Source organism: Panthera uncia, assembly GCF_023721935.1.
Source record: "Panthera uncia isolate 11264 chromosome C1 unlocalized genomic scaffold, Puncia_PCG_1.0 HiC_scaffold_3, whole genome shotgun sequence".
Taxonomy (NCBI): Eukaryota; Metazoa; Chordata; class Mammalia; order Carnivora; family Felidae; genus Panthera; species Panthera uncia.
Genome location: NW_026057584.1, coordinates 51,637,332 through 51,660,650, shown reverse-complemented (window position 1 = coordinate 51,660,650; position 23,319 = coordinate 51,637,332). Strand labels below are relative to the sequence as shown.

Genomic DNA, 23,319 nt, shown 5'->3' with positions numbered 1-23,319 from the left:
AATTGACTTGGCTACTTTCTTAAACTGGCCATTAAAGTATAAGTCACTTGCCTTGTTTCTAATGTTTGCATGACAGTGAAAAATTTCTATGCACTCCAGCAACGTATTGCCAACGACAGTTTCCAATGCCTACTGTAGATAACACACTTAATTGGTAGCCACTAAATTATGAAAGAATTAAAATTAGCATCTTTTATTCATACTGAAAATAATATATTTGTTTTTATAAAATATTTACCCTCAATCACAGCCAAATTAAACAGTGGGTAGCTATGAACACCATCAATAAATTTGCAAAAGAGAATCACAATACAGTTCTACCATAAGCCGGTGTGTCTTCCATCAAGGTTTTTCTAGAGACTCATATGGTTAAAGCCAAGAATTGAGGACTGCCGATGCAAATATATGCAGAGTAGGTCAGTAGAACGTGGTACCCTTTGATTTCCAAGTACTTCTACAGATTTCTCCTTTTGCTTTCCTATGCCTGGTCCTGAGAGGTAGATGACCACACCATGTTATCATCATTAACTGTTATTACATAGATATGAACGAAATGGAGTCTAATTACATACACCACGAATACTGAAATATTTATAAGTCCCAAATATGTCACTAAAAACTAATGACAACATTTCATAACACAAGCTATATTCCATATACAGATTGATAATATAACCTACCCATCAAATTCCTGGAGTTCACATTCCTTTAGGAGTGACAGAGCATGTCCTTCATATTCTGTTACTATTTAAAAACAAACACACAAAAAAGGTGAAAATTTTAAACAATGATCTACACTTTTTAACTGAGTTTGGCAAAATAATATCATAAACATATGGTCAGGTCATAAAACAACATCTATTCTTGAATATTTATATTTTAATCATGAGAAAGAGGATTAAGTGTTACTTGCCTGATGTGTTTTATAGCTTTATGTAAAAGAGGGTCATATATTTGTTCCAACTACGTAAGTCATTTGGGGACATCCCACATACAGCAGTTAGATCATTTATCTTGGTGCCTGTCTGTTCAGTGTTCCCTTCCTGATATTATAAATAAGATACATTTCCTTTAAATCAGAAGCCGAAGAGCAGCAGTATTTTGAAAATAAGGCATATCAGCTGGCATCAAGACAGTCAATGTTAAAGCGCTTTGGCAACCTCACACGGATAAATTAGTTGAAAGGTTAGTGTAAGATTTTCATACTAGAAGAATGTGTATCTGGAACTGCTAGACTAAAAAGAGAAGCTGGACGTGAAAAAAGGAAGCAAAGCCAACACCAATGATAACAGACCCAAAGCCGAGGAAGGTGGCGGCATGGACCCACCAGAGCCGGATCCTCTGAGGAAATGAATCTGTCACTCCCTATCGCTGTCTCTACGGTCACGATGCCCTATGCAGTGTTGTAAATGCCAGTGGAGACAGGGTAAGCTGGCACACTGCAGATGGCACCAAGCATCCCAGCCACATTTAGCATTTTCTAGGGCAGCACTGCCAGAAGAGACAGCCCAGCTGTATCCACCCATCAAAGATTTCTGCTGACTGACATGACATTGCAGATGGATTTTTTGTGTAAGAATGTGCATCATTATATGCAAGATTACATTAATCTTTCATGCCTGTCTGTCCCTGGTGCCAGCATGGTTCAAGCTTTTCCTACAATGTTTTTAGATATTGTTAAAAATTATTAGTCTTGGTGTCTAAAAGGATCATTCTGTATCCAGCAGCATTACATTGTAATTCTCCCACAGCTTATTCAAATGCTGTTAACATTCACATGAATAAAACTTCTCTCGATTAAATTCTAATCAAAAGAAAGCTATAAGAAAACTAAGTATAAAATATTAATATTAATAAGCTTGGAAGGTTAAGTTATCATAAATGATTGTGTTGATCATTTATAGCCTCAGCAAGTAGTTGCAAACTTCAAAATACAAAATGTTACATACATACACTGAAAATACTTAATGATATTATGAAGAAATATTTATGCTTAGAATCATTGGATCAAATCTTGCTTTTTAGGCTAAAGCTCACTTTGGTAAAGCTTTTCAAATCCAATATAAAATTAGCTTTAAAATTATGCTATGGCTAAATGCTATCTTAATTTAGGAAAAATTTTAAATAATACTCTCTTTGATCTTGCAGGTGGAGTTTGACTATATATTGATGCAAATTACCCAAGAAGAGTGATTTTTTTTTTAAATGACATTGTAAAAGTTAAAAAAAAAAGTGACCTGGAACAGAGAGAAAAGATGAAAGAAACTTGATCACAATATAGTAGAAAATTGAACAAAAGGAACGAAGACTTCCATGTCAGGGAGCTCACATTCTGGAACCAGACACTAGACACTAACTTTAAACATGAATGTACAGGGGCACCTGTGTGGCTCAGTCGGTTAAGCGTCCGACCTCGATGCAGGTCATGATCTCACAGCTCATGGGTTTGAGCCCCATGTTGGGCGCTGCACTGACAGCTCAGAGCCGGGAGCCTGCTTTGGATTCTATGTCTCCCTCCCTCTCTGCTCTTCTCCCACTCATGCTCCCTCTCAAAAATCAATAAACATTTTATAAAAAATAAAACATGATTATAGAATATAAAGTAGCAATAAGTGATTATAAAGAAAAATAATACAGGGAAAAAGGATAGAGAATAATCTGGACTACTATTTAGATACAGTAGAAGGAATTGAAATATGCATTTAGACAGAATATTATGGGCCCTGGAATTAGAGCCAGATTCAAATCACCCCACTCCAAATAAACATAAGGAGTAGACTGATGGGCAAATGTAGTGTCAAAAGGTTACTACTACCCTTTTCTTTCACTTGCTTTCCTTTTCTGATGAGAATGACACCCTATGCCCCTTGTATTCAGGAAATTTGGAGGTTCCATTCTTTACAAGGCTTTGAACTCAGTTCTCATTGCTGGGATTTCCTACTCACCCTAACCATTTTAAATATTACTTCCTCAAGAAGACAAGATTGGAGGAAAGTAATGAGGTTGATACTAAGTGTTGATGAGGAAATAGGCTGAAGTAAAATCAGATGAGATTTGGACTTACAGTAACATTTCTTAGTCTGGGGATAAAATTCTATAATGGGCTGAGATACTGAGATGGCATTTTCTCTCCTGTTCTACAGGTGCCTCATAGTAAGCTCATAACGGAATCTGTCATTTCCATCTTCATATTGCCTCTCAAATATATTGTTCCAATATCCCCTCCTTGCTGCCCAAGACAGGAAAATTAATTCCTAGCTTGTCCCCCTCCTTCCTCTCCCAACCACTCCAAGGCCAAGACCAGTTGTTTTGGTCTTTATTGCTGTAGCATCCCATCTCAAGCCAATGCCCATGATCCAGCCACTGCCTTTTTAATGGGGATAGTAGTCTTTACCCTACCCTGCCCAGAATGACTTTCTCACTTATTTGATCAAATCCTTTTCCTACAAAACCTCTACTGATGACTCTTTATTGTCCCCAGAGACAAAACTCTAACTCCCTGACATCTGAGTATTAGAAACAAGATTGGCCAAATAAATCCACAATTATTTACGGGATAACAAAAAGAATCTTTCACACAGAAATCTCTCTTTAGCTGGATATGATACATGAACAGCTCCTCTTCAGATTTTTATTAAAATATAGGTAAAATTGGAAAGATAGAATGCCTCAGCTTACTAGCAACTTTTGTGATTCAGTTTTATCAAATTGCCTAGCTTTCTGCTAGGTGAGATCAGGAATAGCAAGAGGCATTTCCAAGGAGGGAAGGCTTTAAGGAGAGACAAAGAGCCAAAGGAAAAACACAAAATCAAAGAGGAGACTTGGTCAAAGTATTAAAAGTTAAACTCACGACCCTAGAAGGAGAAAAAAATTTTTTAAATGAAACTGATAACAAACTCCACTTTCATGATAATTCTACCAGGGCCAGACAGGATGTAAAAATTATCTGGTGACTAGGCACTCCCATGGGCCCAGAGCTGACAGAGATCAAGGCTAAATTCAGAGAAGTGTCTTTGATCGTGATAATGACAGTGAGTATGATAAGGTCTAGCAGCTTTGTTAACAGAAAGATTGAAAGAAGGAGATGGAACTGCCTATCATGAATGAGATCAAGGGCAGACACAGTATCTGTTTTGAGTATTTCAGGGACTCTTCTATGCAAGATGGGACACACATAGTGTGCTCAAGCAAAGGCTGGGAGTTCATCCACGAGGAGTATCATCACTACACCCACCACATACAGGGAATTCAGCTGGATGGCTTCTAAAGCTCCTTCCAGTTTGATTTCTCTGTTGCCTTTTTTTCACTTTATTGTTTTATGAATTATCCTACGGATCCATGATCTTCACAAATTCTCTCATGCCTTAGCCAGTGTAATTCCTAAAGTCTGCTGTTTTGAGAGGAAGAGAAAGACATGGTATCATGTCAGCATGGGCTGACCACTTGTTTTTCTGTGATTCATATGCCATCAAGTTATTAGAAAAAAATAACCCCGTTTTTTTCTAAGTTCTTCCACAAGTTTTTTTGATACATTAGATAAGATACAGCATTTGCGCTGGTAGCAGAGGGGGAATACAGCTTCAGCTCAACTGTTTCAAAAGACGCATACTCAGAAGTGGTCAGGGTTTCAGCAGTAACCAAAATGAAAAGTATATTTTTGTTAATGTGGTGATTCTTTTTTTTTTTTTTTTTTTTTAATGAAGTTTGTACCTTTTGACACCCTTCACCCATTTCTCCCACCCCACCACTTCTGGCAACCACCCATGTTGTTCTCTGTGCGTGTTCAGTTGCTTTTGTTTAAGATTCCCCACATACAAGTGAGATTATATGGTAATTTATCTTTCTCTGACTTATTTCACTTAGCATAATGCCCTCAGGTTCATTCGTGTTGTTACAAATGTCAGGATTTTCTTACTTTTTATGGCCAAATATTGCATTGTAAGTATGTGTGTATATACACACACCACATTTTCTTTCTCCCTTCATCCATTGATGGACACTTAGGTTGCTTCCATGTCTCGACCGTTATAAATAGTGCTGCAATGAACGTGAGGGTGCGGATATCTTTTTGAGCTAGTGTTTTCATGTCCTTCAGATAAATATCCAGAAATACAATTCCTGTATCAGATGGCACTTCTATTTTTAAATTTTTGAGGAACCTCCATAATGTTTTCCACAGTGGCTACACCAGTCTGCATTCCCACCAACAGTGTACCAGGGTTCCTTTTTCTCCACATCCTCACCAACACTTGTTATTTCTTGTCTTTTTTTTGATAACAGCCATTCTAACAGATGTGAGGTGGTATGTCTCATTGTGGTTTTAATTTGCATTTCCCTGATGACGAGTGGTGCTGAGCACCTTTTCATGTTCCTATTGGCCATCTTTATGTCTTCTTTGGGAGAATGGCTATTCAGATCCTTCACCCATTTTTTAGTCCAATTATTAATTTTTCTGCTCTTCATTTTTAAAAGAAATATATAGAAAACAACCTTTTAAAGTGTATGTACCTAGCTAGAATTTTTCAAATCCTGCCTCATTTACATGACACTATCTCCTTGTGAATTCATCATCATGTAGAATTTATTATGTAACTTGTATTCCATTTAGACTCAGCAATGCACACAGGATAGGTTAAAATAATGGTCACACTGGATGTGCAAAAAATACATACCTTTTCTGCTTTACTGTTTCCTATATTCTTTTTCTTTTAAGGTGTTAATTGAATCTTACTGTTACATGATTTATGAAACAGACATGCATAGCATCTTTCTATAGAACTTCATAATATACAAGGAGTGTCAAATATATTACCCGACTCAAACTACAAAACAATACCATGAAACAGGCAAGAATATTCTAAAATTTTTCAAGCATTCACATGTTTATTCAGTCCCTCACACAAAATAGGAAACTTTTAAAATATAAATATTTAGCTAATGTACCTACCAAGGTGGGTTTATAAGCAAAAGATGCAATTTTATAATTTTGCCTGTAGGAGGAGTGTTAGGCAGCTAATAATTAGCCATTCTGCACAAATATATAAGAAAATTCTAAATTTGCTTTATGTAATGTCCTAATTTTATTTTAAACTAAATATAATATTCAATAATAATTATAAATTTAGGGGAAAAAAGAGCCCAAGGACATAAAACTTTTCTCTCCAGTGTAAAAGGAGGAAAGGACATTCTGATCATTTCCTCTTAGGTCAGGTTTCATCGTCTACCAGTTTTCTTTCCTCTATTCTCTTTCTCCTCCTTCCTAATCTCTATTCTGCTGGCAGAATCATCTTTAATAAGCCAGAGTACAATGCTATGATAAAAAATTTACACCCACTTTGGATTAATGCATGATGAGTAAACTCCTGAGTGTGGCCTCATCCATAATCTGGATTTAAACTTCCTCTAGTGCACGTTGTTGGGAGCCTTTTCAGAAGCTATTTGGACCTTTTCCCCCCCTCCCTAATAGAAGCCAGATTTGGTTAAGGTATTTTCAGACTTCAGGAAAAAGGAGTCCTACTTCCAGCCCACGCAAAGGGTCTGAATATTTAAGACTGACTGCTCCAGGTTGGTCACACATAATAAGACAGTCACACTGACCAGAAGAGATGTTAATCCTTGCTCAGTACTAAAGCATGTTAGATCTCTCACATATACACACCTTTCCCCATCCCATTTGATTTGAACGAAGAAGGACCCAGTCCGCTGAACCATTTTATGATGATGGAAAAGATCAAATTTATGATGAAGTCAAAACTGAGGAAGTCAAAGCAAATTAATGAAATAATTCCAAAGATATTATGGGTACAACACACATGCTGAACTGAATGATAGGTAGTAGTATCCACATCAAACTTCTGGATATTAAATCAACGAAACAAAATAATTATATTAAGTTTACCAATAAGTTTATTCAACTTTTAATTGTTTCATCCTAATATCAATTTCAAACTTTTCTTCTACCAATCTTTGAAAATCGTCAGTGGAAAGGGATGATAGATTTGCATTGTTTCTTTTCCTTACAAATCACTTCTAAGTAAGCCAAAAGCCACAAAGGTAAAAGATTAACTTCTCACTACAATTTTATTTCAGTTCAGAAATTCCTCTGGAATTTTTCACGGTAGTTTCTTTTGAACCGCCATTGTAACAGATGCCTTTTGGAGTGGCTGACCTTCCTAAAAATATGTGGTTGAGTTTTTTGTTTGCTTGCTTGTTTTTGTTTTTGTTTACTTTTTGTAAGGAACTTCCTTCTACCGTAATCTGTCAAGTCAGAGGTGAGGGCATCAAGTCTGATTTATATTGTGAAACCCATCTCCATGGTTACAGCTGAGCAAAACCACATCACTCTGAATCCCTTCCCAAGGAATTTATAAATGGGACTAGGAGAACCCAAATACATTCCGACTTTGTCTCCTGAATAGGTTTATTATGCAATACTCTTCAGCAATTTAAATTTACTACAAGTTTGCACTGTATGTTAGTGACGTGACATAGAAATGAAATCAGACAAACTGGGGTTATGATTTTTGACAGCATCAACTCTCCTTTTCAGCCCACCCCCCATGGGAGAAATAAGAGACTCAAAGGAAACAAAGGAATTTGGTCACCAAATTCAAAAAGTTGAAAAGGATTTTGCTAACCTTCTTTCTATTAACTTTAGCATTGGCCAATTTCTTTTTCCTCAGCAAAAACCTAAGCACTTTTCTTATTTTAGGCAATGAAGTTAAGCTACTGGCTTCCCAAAATTCATCTAAACCTGCAGTTACATGCTTAGTTTTGACCTAACCAGCAGGGGTCAGAGTCAGAACAAAAACCACCTAATGAAGGATTCCATGGGAAGACAAACATTTAAGTGAGCAAAAACCAACTGCTTGCGAATCTGCAGAAATAATGTGTAAATAATAAACATCTCAATGAATATATCAAAAAGTATGCAGCTCCTCTTGAAATGATTCCTAATAATTTTTAAAGTGTGAAAAAGGGGGTCTAAAGAGAAAATACTGATATTCTAATAAAAATAACACAATAAAAAAAGAAAACAAAATAAGTTATAATCCCGGACCTGACTGTGGTAGGTTATGGAAGCACATAAAAAAGCTTTAGCTATCATAGGTAGTTTCCTCAGTTTGACCTAAGAACAAATACAGCTTATTTTGCTTCCTTAAGTATTATTTTTTAGTGGCAAAATTATACTGTGAAAATGACTTACTTGTTACGTCAGTCTTTATTCCTGCCGTCCTCAACAGTGGTTCAACCTTCTCATAATAGACCTGGGTAGCTTCTTTTTTGTGGCTTTGGGGGTTAAGAATTATTTTTAATGACTTTGGTCTATTTGCAAAACCTAAGAGGAAAACATAAAGACAAAGGTATTTTTTCTTTCCCTTTAAAAACGTACACTAAGTCCAATTAGAATGTTATTCACCTATTTAAATAGCATTTTCTGTTTTTATTTGAAATTCTTATAAGAGTTTTCCCAAACATGGCATGATTTTAAAACATTTACATTTCCCTAGCAGTTAAATAGGTATATCCCTCTTAAATCATGAGTTATAACAACGCATTTATGAAGGAAAATGTGGATGAAAGCAACTTTGTGAATATTATTAGGCAATGTACACTGATCAATCACAGATAATATATCAAATGCCCGTTAGTATTTATTTCTGAGGGAAAAAAGCAATAGGCTGCAAAGAACAGAAAGTTTCACTTCCTCTCCTAAGATAAATATGCTCATTATTGGAATTGGGCACTCCAGTGACCCCAGGGCTGGAATTGGGCACCCCAGTGACCTGTGGATGAGCCCAGGGTGGAGCAGAGTACACAGGGCTGGGTCAGGGTGAGCACCCAGTGCAATGCATGCTGGGACCTAAAAAGAGGGTTAGGTCGAAGTTCAAGCCTGAAAAGGGGCCAGGGGAGAAAGGACTCTTCCCCTGAGAATTGGGAAAGAAAGCCTCTCAGTGGGGATTCGATGAGAGCACTGCCTCACAGTTGGGGCTGAGATTTGATACTACAATTTTCTGGGCTTGCAAGATGCTTATCACTTAGACCCAGTTGGAGCAGGTGCAAAGCAAATTTTCTGTTAGGAAGTGCAGGAGGGACAGAGGAGCCAGAACACTACAGATCACTTCTTCCAAGGTAAGCTGCTGTCATAAGACCACGTTTCAAGGCTAAGAAAGCAGTTACTAGCATCTGCTCTTAATAAAACCATTCCTAAAGCCAAATGGAAAAGTCCATTACACCAAAGTCAGTTTTTTTGCACTTGAAGACAATATTTCATTTCTCATCATATTTGATAGAAGGAAATCTTTCAACAGCACATACTGTTTTGAATTCAGGGAGAGTATTAGATGAGGAAGAGGTAGGACCATGCTGAACTGCCTACATTCTCTGTAATTGTCCCTGTGCTTATTATTTTGCTAAGAGGCCACTGTCAATCTCATCGTCAAGTCTTAAAATCTCAAAACTATGTTCAATTCCTTCCATTTTTGTTATTTGTTTTTCTTTTTTGTTTTTGGTGTGGGTTTTTTTTTTTTTTTTCCCCGCTTCTGATTCCTACATTCCTACAAACCAGTGCCCAGATCCAGATCCACGAGATGGTGACTATTTGCTTCCACACCTTCTGGCCTTCCTAGTTGTTGCCCTCTGGCTTCTCTGCGGCTGCTCCAGGGACAACTCACTGTCCTTCCCGTTCCCCTGAGTCCCCCACATTATACCTCCATCAGGCCTGTACCTGTCAAAAGCTGCTATGGCTCCTCACTGCGTGTGGGCAAGCCTGAACCCCTTAACATGTCGTTCAGAGCACTTCTCCAACCAACTCCAACCTATCCTCTCCTTTCCCTCTCCCATGTATTCCAGAAACATTTATGGAGCATTTGTGCTGACTACCAGAGCAAAGTGATTAAGATGTGGTTTGTGTTTAAAGGAGAAAGATAAATCCAGAAAATAGAAACCCCACAAAACAAAATAGAATCATTAACAGAAAGGCACCAATAACCATGGGAGTGTATGAGAAGAGGGTGGTTAATTCTTATCAGGGATCCAGGAAAGGCTTTCTGGAGAAGGGAGTATTCGAATGGGGCTTTTGGCTCCTGTGGATTTTCACTACTTAGAATTCCCTCCTTCCTCATACCTCATCCTCTCCCCTAACAAAACAGCAGGAGCGAGGCCAGAGAAGAAATTCTAAGCAGAGACCAGCACGAAACTCAGTAAGTGCAGAGGTTTTTCTGTTCCATTTCAGCTGCCTCATCATGCTCTGGCACCACTGAATTTTACCTGCCGAATACCAGGTATGTCAGGCTTCGTTCAGACAATTTCTTCCCTTCCACTCCACCTTATCACCATTTCTGTGACAATTTTGTCACTTTTTTTTTTTTTTAATTAAGTAGGCTCCATGCCCAGCATGGGGCTCGAACTCCTAACCCTCAGATGAAGACTCGGCATGCTCTACGAACTGAGCCAGCCAGGCATCCCAAATTCTGCCACTTTTTAAAAGCTTACCTCAGGTGCGCCTGGGTGGCTCAGTCAGTTAAGCGGCCGACTTCGGCTCAGGTCATGATCTCGCGGTCCGTGAGTTCAAGCCCCGCGTCGGGCTCTGTGCTGACAGCTCAGAGCCTGGAGCCTGTTTCAGATTCTGTGTCTCCCTCTCTCTGACCCTCCCCCATTCACGTCCTGTCTCTGTCTCAAAAATAAATAAATGATAAAAAAAAAAAAAAAAAGAAAGAAAGCTTACCTCAAACACCATTTTCCCACTAAAGCCTTTCCTAATCACCAACAGAATTCACCTCTGTGGCTCCTCATTCCCACTTTATTCTGTGTGCCTCTATTAACTACTTTTTGTTACATTTACACACACAAAACACAATGAAAAACCCCAAATCTCAGAACTCCTATTGCCAAACCTGGGCCAACATGAAATGGAGTAAAGACTATACCATACTAAGGAGGAGAAGGAAAAACTCTGTCTTATAGAATGACAACTACTAAACAAGGAAGAAATTACAGAGTTAGAAAACTCACTGTGTTTACCACCCAGCTTTATTAAAGGCAAGACTCAGCAACGGATAGTAAAACCATCAGTGACAGCCAGTTGGGGAACAAAATATTTACTTACTGTTAAACTCTGTCCCTCTTTATTGTTGTCATTACAAAGAGTTAAAAGGGACATTTACAGTGGGGAAATCTAGCAGACACCTCCTTAGTCAAGTAATCAAAGTTAACCATACCCTTAAGGTACAAAAGGATACATAAGCGTTGTAATACCTTGTGATATGTAATTCACAACACCAAGGACACAGCACTCCTGTGGTGCATAATGTGGCTCCAACAATGATAGAACACTCAGATGAACTCTAGTTGAGGGGCGTTCTCAACATAACTGCCTTAAACTCTCAAAAAATGTCAGTATCGTGAGAAACAAAGAAAGTTGAAGACGTGTTCCAGATTAAAGGAGACTAAAGAGAGGAGAAATAAATGCAATTCTGGATCAGGTAAAACAAAAACAAAAACCTGCTATAAAGGATAAGACTGCTATCTTTTAACCAGGAAGGACAAAGCAGTTAAAGCTAGGGCTCACTTTCATTAAAACTTGACAAGGACAAGAAACTTGTTCTACACCTCAGAGGCCAAGACTCAGATTAAATTTATCTTGCCCAGTATTTTTATCGAAAGACCCTGCTTCATTTCTCAGGCCCAGCATGCAGTGTCTAGGTACTAAATGTCAGTCATCAAATGTTATAAAAACCAACTTTTATTTCCCCCTCTTTCTATATCATGACTGAGGTAACAGAAGATTTTGGAAATAAGAAACAGTCATTTGGGGCTTATGAGGATAAGGACATTGTAGTTGAAGGTTTATAGCCTTATAAATATACATATACTATATAAATATAGAGTATGCTATATGTCCGATTCGACCTTTGTGAAACAATCCCCTTAGTCAGGAAAGAGGCTAAAACTATTAAGATTTTCTTAAAAGGTTTAAACAAAGGGGTGCCAGGGTGGCTCAGTCAGTTAAACGTCAGACTCTTGGTTTTGGCTCAGTTCATGATCTCATGGTTTGTAAGATCATGCCCTCCATTGGGCTCTGCGCTGACAATGTGGAGTCTGCTTGGGATACTGTCTCTTTTTCTCTCTCTGCCCCTCTCCCACTCATGCTCTCTCAAAATAAATAAGCAAGCTTAAAAAAAAAAGATTTAAACAAATTAATTTTATTCTTAAGCCCCAGTTTACAACAATAGCAATAGAAACTAAATAAATTAAGCAGAATGTTCCATTCCTTAGACACCCTGATAAATTGCAGTCTTTCTAAACATAAAACAACAAAGCCAATTTTTCACCAGAGCATGTACTCATTTTTCTCATTTACCTTTTCCTTTCGGGTGCACTTAATATGATGATTATGAAGCTAGAGTCTAAGTATATAAAAATTAGGTAGCAATTTGATACCTATTTAGAGATCAGAAGGGGGGATTTCTATTGAATAAAGCAGGATTTTTAAAAGATTTTCTTAATTAGGTGGAATAAAGAGAGATAATTAAAAAGTCTCCAACCTCTCTGCTCTCAGGCTCCCTCCTCAAGCTTCTCTCTACTTTATTCAGCTCCTTCAACACACCATGCTCCCTCTACCACAGTGCCCTTTCACCCACTCTGCCTTGTCTGCCCACCTATGCTTGCTGCTACTGTGCTTAATTAACCTGTACTCTTTGTTTTGATCTCGCCTTAGTCATCACCTCCTTGGGAAGGACTTCCATGAACCCCTTGGTTTTGTGACGTTAGCTAGGTCATTTCCCCCTTATCATTTGTTCTTACAGGTCCCTACACTTTCCAATCTTGATTCTTTTAGCATTATAATTTTATACCTATTATTTGTTCTCAGACCTTAGACTGGAAACTCTGGGGTTTTTCTCCATATCCTATCTCCTTAGTGCGAGGCATATAATAGATGATCACCTATTTGATGAATGAATAAAAGGGTAGTGTTAACCTTTAGCCATATGGATAGTAATGGCATCCATTCATTTACCCACAAATAACTGCATGCGTACTATTTGCCAGACAGGATTCTGGAAGCTGAGGCTCTATCAGTGAACAAAGTTTCTGCCTTCACGAAGCTTCCATTTTAATGGTAAGGGACGGAAATAATAAGAGAATTTAGAGTATGTCAAGTGGTAATAAGTTCTCAGGATAAAATGAAACCCCAAAATGGGAAAGGAGGAGGACAAGGTAGAAGAAATGACTTTCTGGCCAGGGAAAATCATATCACTCCCAGCCTTGTAGGCACTGACAAGGACTTTGACTTTTGTTCTGAGCGAGAAAAAAAGCATGGTGATTTGTGAACAGCATAGCAACATAACCCTGCATGTTAAACGGATCACCCGAGCTGCTCTGTGGAAAGCAGACACTGTAGGTACAAGGACAGACAAAGTAAGAACAGGTGGGAAATGACTGTGTTTGGATGAAGTGGAGATTCTAAGAAAAGTTAGATTCCAGACATATTTTAAAGGTAGAGCTGACAGGATTTTGTTTACTCTTTAGGTGTGTTATGTGAAAGAGAATAGTCAAAGAGTAGTCAAATGTGTGGGTAAGGGGAAAGTGAAAACACAAGAAGGATTAAGAATTAATGAAAACGTGGTATAATCAATTAACTGTAGTCTCGGGATAGGGGTTGAATAATTTTAGGAGTTGGGACAAGTGAGGTAGAAAGACAGAAGCCAATAGCCACATGCAGGGTAGCATGTTTGAAAGTGAGACTGAGTTACTGGTAATGACAATAATAAAACCTGATGAACTTCATATTCATCAGAATCATCTGAAGAGCTACTTAAAACACAGATTTCTGGTTCCCAGGCACAAGAGTTTTAGACTCAGTCATCTGGGATCTGAGAATTTATTAATAAGCCCCCAGGTGACACTGATGATGTTGGGTCCAGAGATCACACTTTGAGAACCACTGCTCTAAAAGTATGATTACAGGAGGTGGATGAAGTGTAGATCAAGATCTTTGAAGGAAAACAAAGCTAAAAACTCAAAGAAAATCTATAAAAACACATAAAATTAGGGGTGCCTGGGTGGCTCAGTCAGTTAAGCATCCGACTTGAGCTTAGGTCACGATCTCATGGTTCTTGGGTTCGAGCCCCACATCGGGCTCTTTGCTGACAGCCTGGATCCTGGATCCTGTTTCAGATTCTCTGTCTCCCTCTCTCTGCCCCTCCTCTGCTCGCGTTCTGCCTCTGTCTCAAAAATAAATAAACATTTAACAAAATTAAAAAAAAAACACATAAAACTATTGCAGCTATAATGTTGGAGAGAATGACAGTAAGACAGAAGCTAATATCTTCAAGGAGTAAGAAAAACGAACCAGTAGTCTTCACAGGACGGTAACAAGCTAAGCTAGTGACATCTAATGGACTGAGCTCCAATACTGAGGATTTTTTTTTTTTAACATTTTTTATGTTTTTTAAGAGACAGAGCATGAGCGGGGGAGACACAGAAAGAGAGGGAAACAGAATCCTAAGTAGGCTCCAGGCTCCAAGCTGCCAGCACAGAGCCTGATGTGGGGCTCAAAATACGAACTGCAAGATCATAACCTGAGCTGAAGTCGGACACTTAACCAACTGAGCCACCCAGATGCCCCGTCAATACTGAGGATTTTTAAAGAAGGAGAGAAAATGGTCTCAAAATAGCAGTGAGATGCAAGACAGATATGGAGACATTGACAACACCTCCAGGACCACTGGTCTGAAATGCAAGATGGAGAAAACAGCCACCACTTGAGGGCTACAAGAGAAGCTATAAATAAACTCCTGGGAGAGCTGGGTCTCTCTACTAAAGTAAGAACGTAAGGGAAATTTGGGGGAAAGTGGTTGACAATATAGGAGATTTTGCTCATGATGGACTATTCGTTCCACAGGGCAGAACAGTGTCTGGAGCGAAGCAGAGGGGGACTATGCCAGGGTGGAGGGTATATAGAGCTTTAGACAAATAGCAACCCAACTGATGAAGGGCCTTGGGGAGTAACAGGCATGAGAGAAATAAGAATTGTTTGCAGCAGTTGGGATTGGAGAGTGGAGCATGAGGAGTGGGGTCTTGCCCCAAGCACACAGAGCTCTAAGAATTTATCCTCCCTCCAGCCAATGCCAAAGCTGGGGGAGGAGAGATGTTGCCTGGAGCCAGAAGAGCTACAAAGTCTCTGTCCCTCTCAGTAGACCAACCAGTGTTTGAATCTAAACCCAAGTCTGTCTGAGGCACTAGGTTATGCTCTTCACACAGTGATCTCAGTGCAAATGTTCTATATTTGAGAATCACATGGTCAGCTGTCTCCTGTACAAACATTTTCATGGTAAAAACTTCAAAATCTCTGTTTTCAGCTCATTCCTTAACAGCCAGTTCCCCTTCTGGATGACAACCACTAGCATCACTTTGAGAATCCTTCCAGAAATATTCTATGTAAAAAAATAATAAAGTAGCAAAAAAAAATTCTCTGCATATATAAAAATGCATGTGTATGTTCTATAACTTTTTACATAGATGGAGCATCCCTACCCACTATCCTGGATCTTGATTGTTTTTCCATTTACCATATTTTGGAGATGACTTCATATCACTACATAAAGGATCATTCTCACTTTATTTAAAGCTGACTAGTACTTTGGATGAACCTCAATTTAATTAACTAGCTCCCTGGAAATGTGTATTTAAGTTGTTTCCAATTTCCCTTTACTGCAACCAATACTACAATGAATATCATTTTGCATCTATTTGCATGGAACTACAGGACAAATTTCTAGAATTACTGGATCAAGGGGCATGCACCCTTGAGAGTTTATCCTATTGCCTAATTACTTGCTGTTGAAACAATTTAGAGTTGTAACCCCCACCCTCCCTGCCAGTAAGTGGGTGTTAGAATCAAAGTCAGTGATTTAAAAAAAATTTTTTTAATCTTTATTTATTTTTGAGAGGGAGAGAGAGTGAGTGGGGGAGGAACAGAGAGAGGGAGACAGAATCTGAAGCAGGCTTCAGGCTCCGAGCTGTCAGCACAGAGCCAGATGCAGAGCTCAAACTCACAAACTGTGACATCATGACCTGAGCTAAAGTCAGACGCTTAACCGACTGAGCCACCCAGGCGCCCCAAAGTCAATGATTTTAAATCTTAGCTCTCCCACTTACCAACTGTGTGACTTTGGGTTATTTGTCTAATTCTCTATTTTTCAATTTCCTGATCTGTAATATGAGGACAATAAGAGTACTTCCTACAAAAGGTAATTGTGATGGTTAATAAGCAAATTTAAGTGCTTAGAAAGTACATGGCACATAGTCAGCAATTTATTACTACCAATTTATACTCCACCAGGAACAGTGACTATTTTCTTACACCCTTATAAACCCAAAATATCTTCAAACTTTTTGATCTTCTACAGTATGAGAAGAGAAATATTGTATCTCATGCTAATTTCAATTTACATTTCTCTTTATGAGAGAGGCTGAGAAATAAAGTATCTAAGATACTTTTATTTTTCTGTTAACTGTCAGTTTATAGCATTAGCTAATTCATATTGCCTTTGCCATATTACCATAAGATTAATCTTTTGTTTGTTACATGAGTTACAAATACTTTTCTGTGTCATTGTCTTTAATTTTTAATCATGCCATTTTTTTCTGTTTGAGAAAGATCTTTATTTTTTCTGACAGTTTTAATTTTATGTACCTATTGTTAAATTTATCATTTTTATGGTTTCTGAGTTTTGTCATATTTAATAGTTTCCTTTTGTGATCCAAGAAAACACTATATTTTTCTTCTAATAATTTTATGGTCTTTATTTCATATTTTTACTTAATCCTATCTAAAATTTCTCTTAATAGAGGTATAAAATTGGAATTTGACTTCACTTTTTTTGCCAGATGACTATCCACCAGTCCCAACATCATTCATTCATTGGATAATCTTTCTCTTAAAGATTTCAAATGCCACCTTCAGATAAATTTCTGAATGTGCTTGGATTTCTTCTGATCCATTTAATCTGAAGTCTACTGATCAATTCATATGTCAGTACCATAATGTTTCTAATATTATAGTTTTGAAATGACTTAATATTTGGGAGGGTTGTCTCTTTTTTATTACTTTTAAGAATTTTCATGTTTATTTTGGCTTATCTTTGCACATGAATTTTTTATGTTTATTTTTGTGAGAGAAAGAGACAAAGTGTGAGTGGGAGGGCAGAGAAAGAGGGAGACACAGAATCCAAAGCAGGCTATAGGCTCTGAGCTGTCTGGACAGAGCCTGATGCAGGGCTCAAACCCACAAGCGTTGAGATCATGACCGGAGTCAAAGTCAGACACTTAACCCACTGAGCCACCCAGGTGCCCCTACACATGATCTTTAAAATCAGTTTGTTCAGCGTAAAAAAAATTCTACTGGAATTTTATTGGGATTAAATAATAATTGTACAAAAACATGGTATGCTTTTCCACATTAAGTCTCCTGTGTCCCTCAGTACCATGTTAAACATTTTTCAGCTAAATACTGAACTATTCTAGATTTTTTTTATCTTTTCTGTTACTGTCAATATGCTCCCAATTTCTTCCCAACTATTTACCACATCTATCAAAACTATTAATTTCTACACCTAACATATTTTTTAATTTTCTCATTGTTCATCACAGACATTTCCTTTATTCTTTTGGATTTTCCAGGCTAAAACTCATTTCATCTGCAAATAATGGTAATCTGACTTTCTCTTTTCCAACTGTTATTCACATTTATTTTCTTCTCTAGTCTACTTGCATTGGTCGGCTCCCCCAGAAGAATATGACTAATAGTGCTGATAAAAGATACTCTTGTCAGTTCTAGAAGTGAACTGAGAATACCTCAAAAGTTTCAAAATGAGATACGTATTTATCATGTTGACAACACACCCATCTATTTTTATTAAGAGTTGCTTGGTACTCATAAATAGACCAATCTATAATTTTCCTTTTTTGGATCTGCATCATCAGATGTTGGTATATATTTCATGCAAACTCTGTAAACAAAATCTGGGAGTTTTCCTTCTTTTTCTATGCCCTACAATAGTTTAAATAGTATTGAAGTTTTCTGTTCCTTAAAGGCATGGTAGATATTTCTGTGAAAATATCAGAGTCAGTGTTGTTTGTTTGTCCTTTAGGAGTACAAAAAAATTATTGCCTCAGTGGTAATTGGTCTGTTTAAATTTTCTATGTCTTCTAGAGTCAGTTTGGCCATTTTTATTTTCCTAGACAATAGGCTTATTCACTTCATCCTACTCCTAGGATTGCCCAGGTTGCCCACTGGGTTTAGACACAGTCTTCTTACTGAGCAGTAGTAGCTACACTATTTCCCCTTGATAATTAGAACTGATCACCTTTGGCAGCATAGCAGTTTCATTATTATTTTTTCCATTTGTTGCTCACATTTTTCCATTTGTTGGTTCAATAACGTAGTCAACTAATTCTCAATGTCCAATTCAATTGAACCATTGTCACATTCCCATGTGAAAGTATTCTTCTCTCCTACTAACACCCCTAAAGCAGTAGAGTTCAGGGTTGTAGGGGCAGGAAATAAAAATCTTATGAGGGGGTCATTGGAGGTGAAGTTAAGAGATAATACTTTTATCTTCACTTCTTGGTTCGTAGACCCATGTATTTGGTTTATAGAACAGAAACTACTTTAATTTCCCAAAATTTTGTCTCCTGGGTAGAACACAATGTAATACAACAGGAAACATGGTAAGACCAACAAATCCCATAGTTGTCAGCCAATTGCCTCACTTCTTTTAATACAAATGAGTCCCTTGATCAAAAGCAGCACAGAATGTAAATTCATGGAACAAGGTATTTAGTAGGGTCCCAGATGGTAGTGTTGTCAGTAACATGGTGGATAGGAAATTCAAATCCATACCTAAAGTAAACATTCATAGCAGTGAGGCCTAACCACTGACTTTCCACAGTGGAGGGATTCCAATGTAATCAACCTGCCACCAAATGGTTGACTGGTTGCTCTAAGACACAGAGCCATCTTTAGACTCAAGGCTGATCTGTTTACAGGTAGAATACTCAGCAATAATGGGAGTCAAACCAGGCTTGGTGAACACAAGTACTGGCTGTTATTTCCCCCATCTCTGCATGAAGGCCGCTTTGTGTATATGCTCATTGTGCAAGCCTTAGGGTTGCTCTGAAAAGATGCTGACTTACATCTGTAGAATGGGGTAACTTGCTTGCCTAATTATCTCCTCTTTTGAAATAAATGCTCTTTGGTGAGCATTTACATAAAACACAAATCTCATATTCTGTCCTTATTCTGTGAAAACCAACCATATACGTCTGCCTCCTACATCCTTGTCACCAAACTTCTAATTGTTTCCTCCAAGTTCTTGAAGCTCTTAACCATTGTCCATGCATTAAGATGGATCTATCCCTCTGGCCATCACTCCTTAATAACTAGTATCAATTGTCTGAAGTTCTGCCCACCACAAGAATTTTCTTTCCCTATCTTTTAGTAACACTCGAGTGGGGCTGTATGCTTCAGTGGCTAATTACTATTGTGTCATGAAGATACCCATTTATTTCCTTTAGTTTACTAGTCCTAGAAAACATCTCACGATGCCACATATGTAGGAGCAAGAAAAATAAAGCAATGCAGTAACAGTTGTAGGTCACCAGCATATTCAATTTACTAGACCCTTCTCCTCTAGCCATTTCATCATATTATCTGTATAAAACAGGTTTTTATTTAAAATAGCTAGAGTATTTTATGTTTTATACAACTGAACTCTAATACAGATGTCTAATAGACATCTCAAAGTTAACATATTCAAAACTGAAATTCTGATTTTCCCTACCAAATGGGGTCGGTCTATCTACCCATAGTCTTCCCTATTTCACTAAATAAGAATTTCCTCTTTCCACATGCTCCAGTCAGAAACTTTACTCTGAAAATTGATAATTACAAATAACTAGTTATGAATTTATCCTGCCTCTTTAGTAAGTACTGCATTTATGAGTAATCAAATAGTACCAGTAGGAGAAGCAACATCCCTTTTTATAAAATAATAAGACTAATTTAGAAATAATGATTAAGCATAAAAATTTTCATCGATCTACCTTTATTTAAACAATTAGTTCAAGCACAGATGATAAGTGAAAACTATGAAGTAAAATATTTATTGAAAACTATTCTCCCTGGTCCATGAGTATTACCCAACAATTATCTACTGGTTTCAAATAGAAATGTTACAATGGAGAGATCAAGCCATCATCCCTTTGATTCAGGGATCAATCTTAGCCTTGGGGAAATCTTATCCACATTAATCATGAGATAGTCAGACATTGCATATCACCTGAGATAATGAAATATGAAGTACCCAGTACCACTCATGAAATATTCTTGCCCAATATGAACCTAATTAAGCCTTTATATTAGAAATACAGTTTTCAAGAGAAGGAATAGAATAACATGTTAAATGACACTACCAAGAAGCAATCAGACAGTGGTACAACACTACTGCTCAAAGGGTGGTCTTCAGAAGGACAACCCAGAATCACCCAGCAGTTCAGTAGAAAGGCCCATACCAGAGACTCACGGAGTCAGAATTTCTGGGAGTGGGGACCAGTAATCCATATTCCATAAGGAATACATAATTATTCCTTATGTAGGAAATCTACAGTACAACCTAAATATATCTACTTGACAACCTCATCTCTTCCATAAATCAATGTCAGAATTTAAAAAATGAGGAGGGGAATGTTTAGTATTATAGTTTAAATATACAGTGAAACTTGGTTTGCAAGCATTATTCATTCCAGAAACATGCTTGTAATCCAAAGCACTTGTATATCAAAGTGAATTTCAAGAACCATTGGCTCAGTTGTGATCATGTGACAGTGTCATGTACTACTCATATTGCAAGACATTGCTCATTTATCAGGTTAAAACGTATTAGAAATGTTTGCTCGTTATGCAGAACACTCACAGAACAAGTTACTCACAATCCAAGGTTTTACTGTATCTAATTTGACGAATGATCCTTGATTGAATACTGTTAGTACAAATCAGCTAAAAAAGACATTTTGGAAAACATGGGGAAAATTTCTGTATGGACCAGGTATTCAATGATAATAAGAAACTATTGTTCATTCTTTTGGTAGGGTAATGATATTTGGTTACTTGCAAAACGCCTTTTTTTTTTTTTTTAGAGATGCATACTAAAGTATTTCAGAGAGAAATGTCATGATGTATGTAGTTTAAAACATACTAACAGAATAAAATGTTAACACAAATATGGAAAAAATGCTAGGAACCGTAGAATCTAGGTGTTAGCAATATAGGTGCCCAGTTTTTTAGGTGTTCTATATTATTTGACATTTTCCCTAATAGGATAAAAAGATCTTGTTGCCATCATTGGCTTTTTCTCTCTTAATATCCCTCCCCCATACCTATAATGTCAATAAATCCAGACAGCTCTATCTCAAAAAACAAATCCAAAGTTTAATCAACCACTTCCCACCCCCTCTCTTGCTCCTGCTCTGATTTAAGTCACTAACTTTTGCCTGGATTATACCAATTTCCACTTAACTGGTCTCCTGCCTCCATCCTTTTCCCCACTCACAGAGTCTGCTCTCCACTTAGCAGCCAGAATATTCACTCTCAAAGTTTTAACACATCACTCCTTTGCTTAAAACTCCCCAGTGGCCCTCATTTTTCTCAACAAAAGTAAAAAAAAAAAAAACATACAAAGCTTGCCAAGACCCTTCATGCTCTACCCCCCAAACATGTCTGTGACCTCATTTCCCACACTCTGTACGTGACTTTCTTGCTCAACCTTTTATGCATACTGCTCCCTCTGGTTGGACCATTTTTCCCTCATATATCCATATGGCTCCCTTTCCCATTACTTTCAGCCATCTTCTAGAACTAGACATAGCATTAGTTAGTTTTGAAAGGCAGCCTCAATGGTCTTATCTGGGCTTGGACTCAGAGTGCTGTTCTCTCTGTCACGGCACTTGTGATTCATCATCTCACAAGAGCAAGGAAAATGCAAAGAAATAGCTGGCTAAAGAAATGGCATCAGTGAGTGATGATGAAGGCAAGACAAAGAGTGCCAAATGATTTAGCAAAACTCTTTGCCATAGAAATAACTAGAACAATAATAAAAGCATTTGCAGACCTTGAAAACTATGTTAGGAAGGTATGAAAGAGGAAAAAGTTAAGTTTTAAGAAATTTAATTTATTGAAAAACAAATAGGAGACAGTTTAATTTTTTCATGACATGATAGACATGTACATTCTAGTCCTCTTGAAACAATAAACGTTTCCACGTAATACGGAAACGTAGTACACTATAAAGACTTACATAAAATCACTAGCTACAAGGAACCCTGGAAAACATTTTAAGAATGCAACACAAATCATCAGGCAGTTACGACCTGGCTCTTCTCTCATAGAATCATGACAAACTGTTTAATATGAAAGTGATATTGAGACACTTAAATCCCCTGAATGCCCTGGGGGAAAAAAAAAGAACCTCAAAGTAATAATAATTTTTTCATAATTTCATAATAGTATAAGCATCCCCCAAATAGATAACACAAGATTAAAATACAGGTATAATTCAACATTAATATGCAACTGACTCAGTTCTCAGTCTTCTTGGAACCTCTCAATTCACACTCTAGAGTATAGACCTTTTTAGCACGCCAGTTTGCAATGAACCAGCAATGTAAAACAGAATGGCCAACTGTTCCTCTGTTAGTAACAAATGTGCTAATATGTACTAGTTTAAACTTGATCTATCAGTGAGTCAATGAACCATGAAGGGTGGGGGTTAATCAGGGTGTTCTCCAAACAAAGGCTCATGAGAGCAGCAGGGACGCCACTCCCAGACTCACATCTGTGCTGTTTTGAGTGCAGCACGATGGAAATGACATGGTGTTCATCAAAGTTAAGAGCCCAGAACCTTGTTATAGTATTGGGTATACTTACAACCATTTTATACAAAGAAGCAACCAAACTGTTGCATAAATAAAACCCAAATACAGGAAATAAAGACCTCGATTAACCACGATTCTCAGGAGCTATTAACATTAAACTATGCCCAGTTAATATGTAACAATGATGGTAAAAAAGCCTTTCACACACAACATGTCACAACTTCCCAGCAGAGCTCAGAATTAAAGGTATTTTATATTAGGAGATTTATATTAAAATGCATTAATTTCACTTATTAACAAATTTTATTGATGCACATGTTTACATATACAGATGAAAATATTCTCAATGCTATAGTCTACTTACACCCAGTAACTTGTAAATGC

At 37.5% G+C, this 23,319-nt stretch overlaps 1 protein-coding gene across 1 annotated transcript in view; it reads right to left on the bottom strand.

Moving 5' to 3' along the window:
* CERKL (ceramide kinase like) overlaps nt 1-23,319 on the bottom strand; it is a 105,577-nt gene that overhangs the window by 21,762 nt on the left and 60,496 nt on the right. Inside the window, exons 3-4 of the mRNA XM_049615414.1 lie at nt 8,207-8,338; nt 681-744 (exon numbers count right to left, since the gene is read on the bottom strand). Of these exons, the coding sequence (XP_049471371.1) occupies nt 681-744; nt 8,207-8,338 (196 nt within the window). The remainder of the gene's footprint in view (nt 1-680; nt 745-8,206; nt 8,339-23,319) is intronic.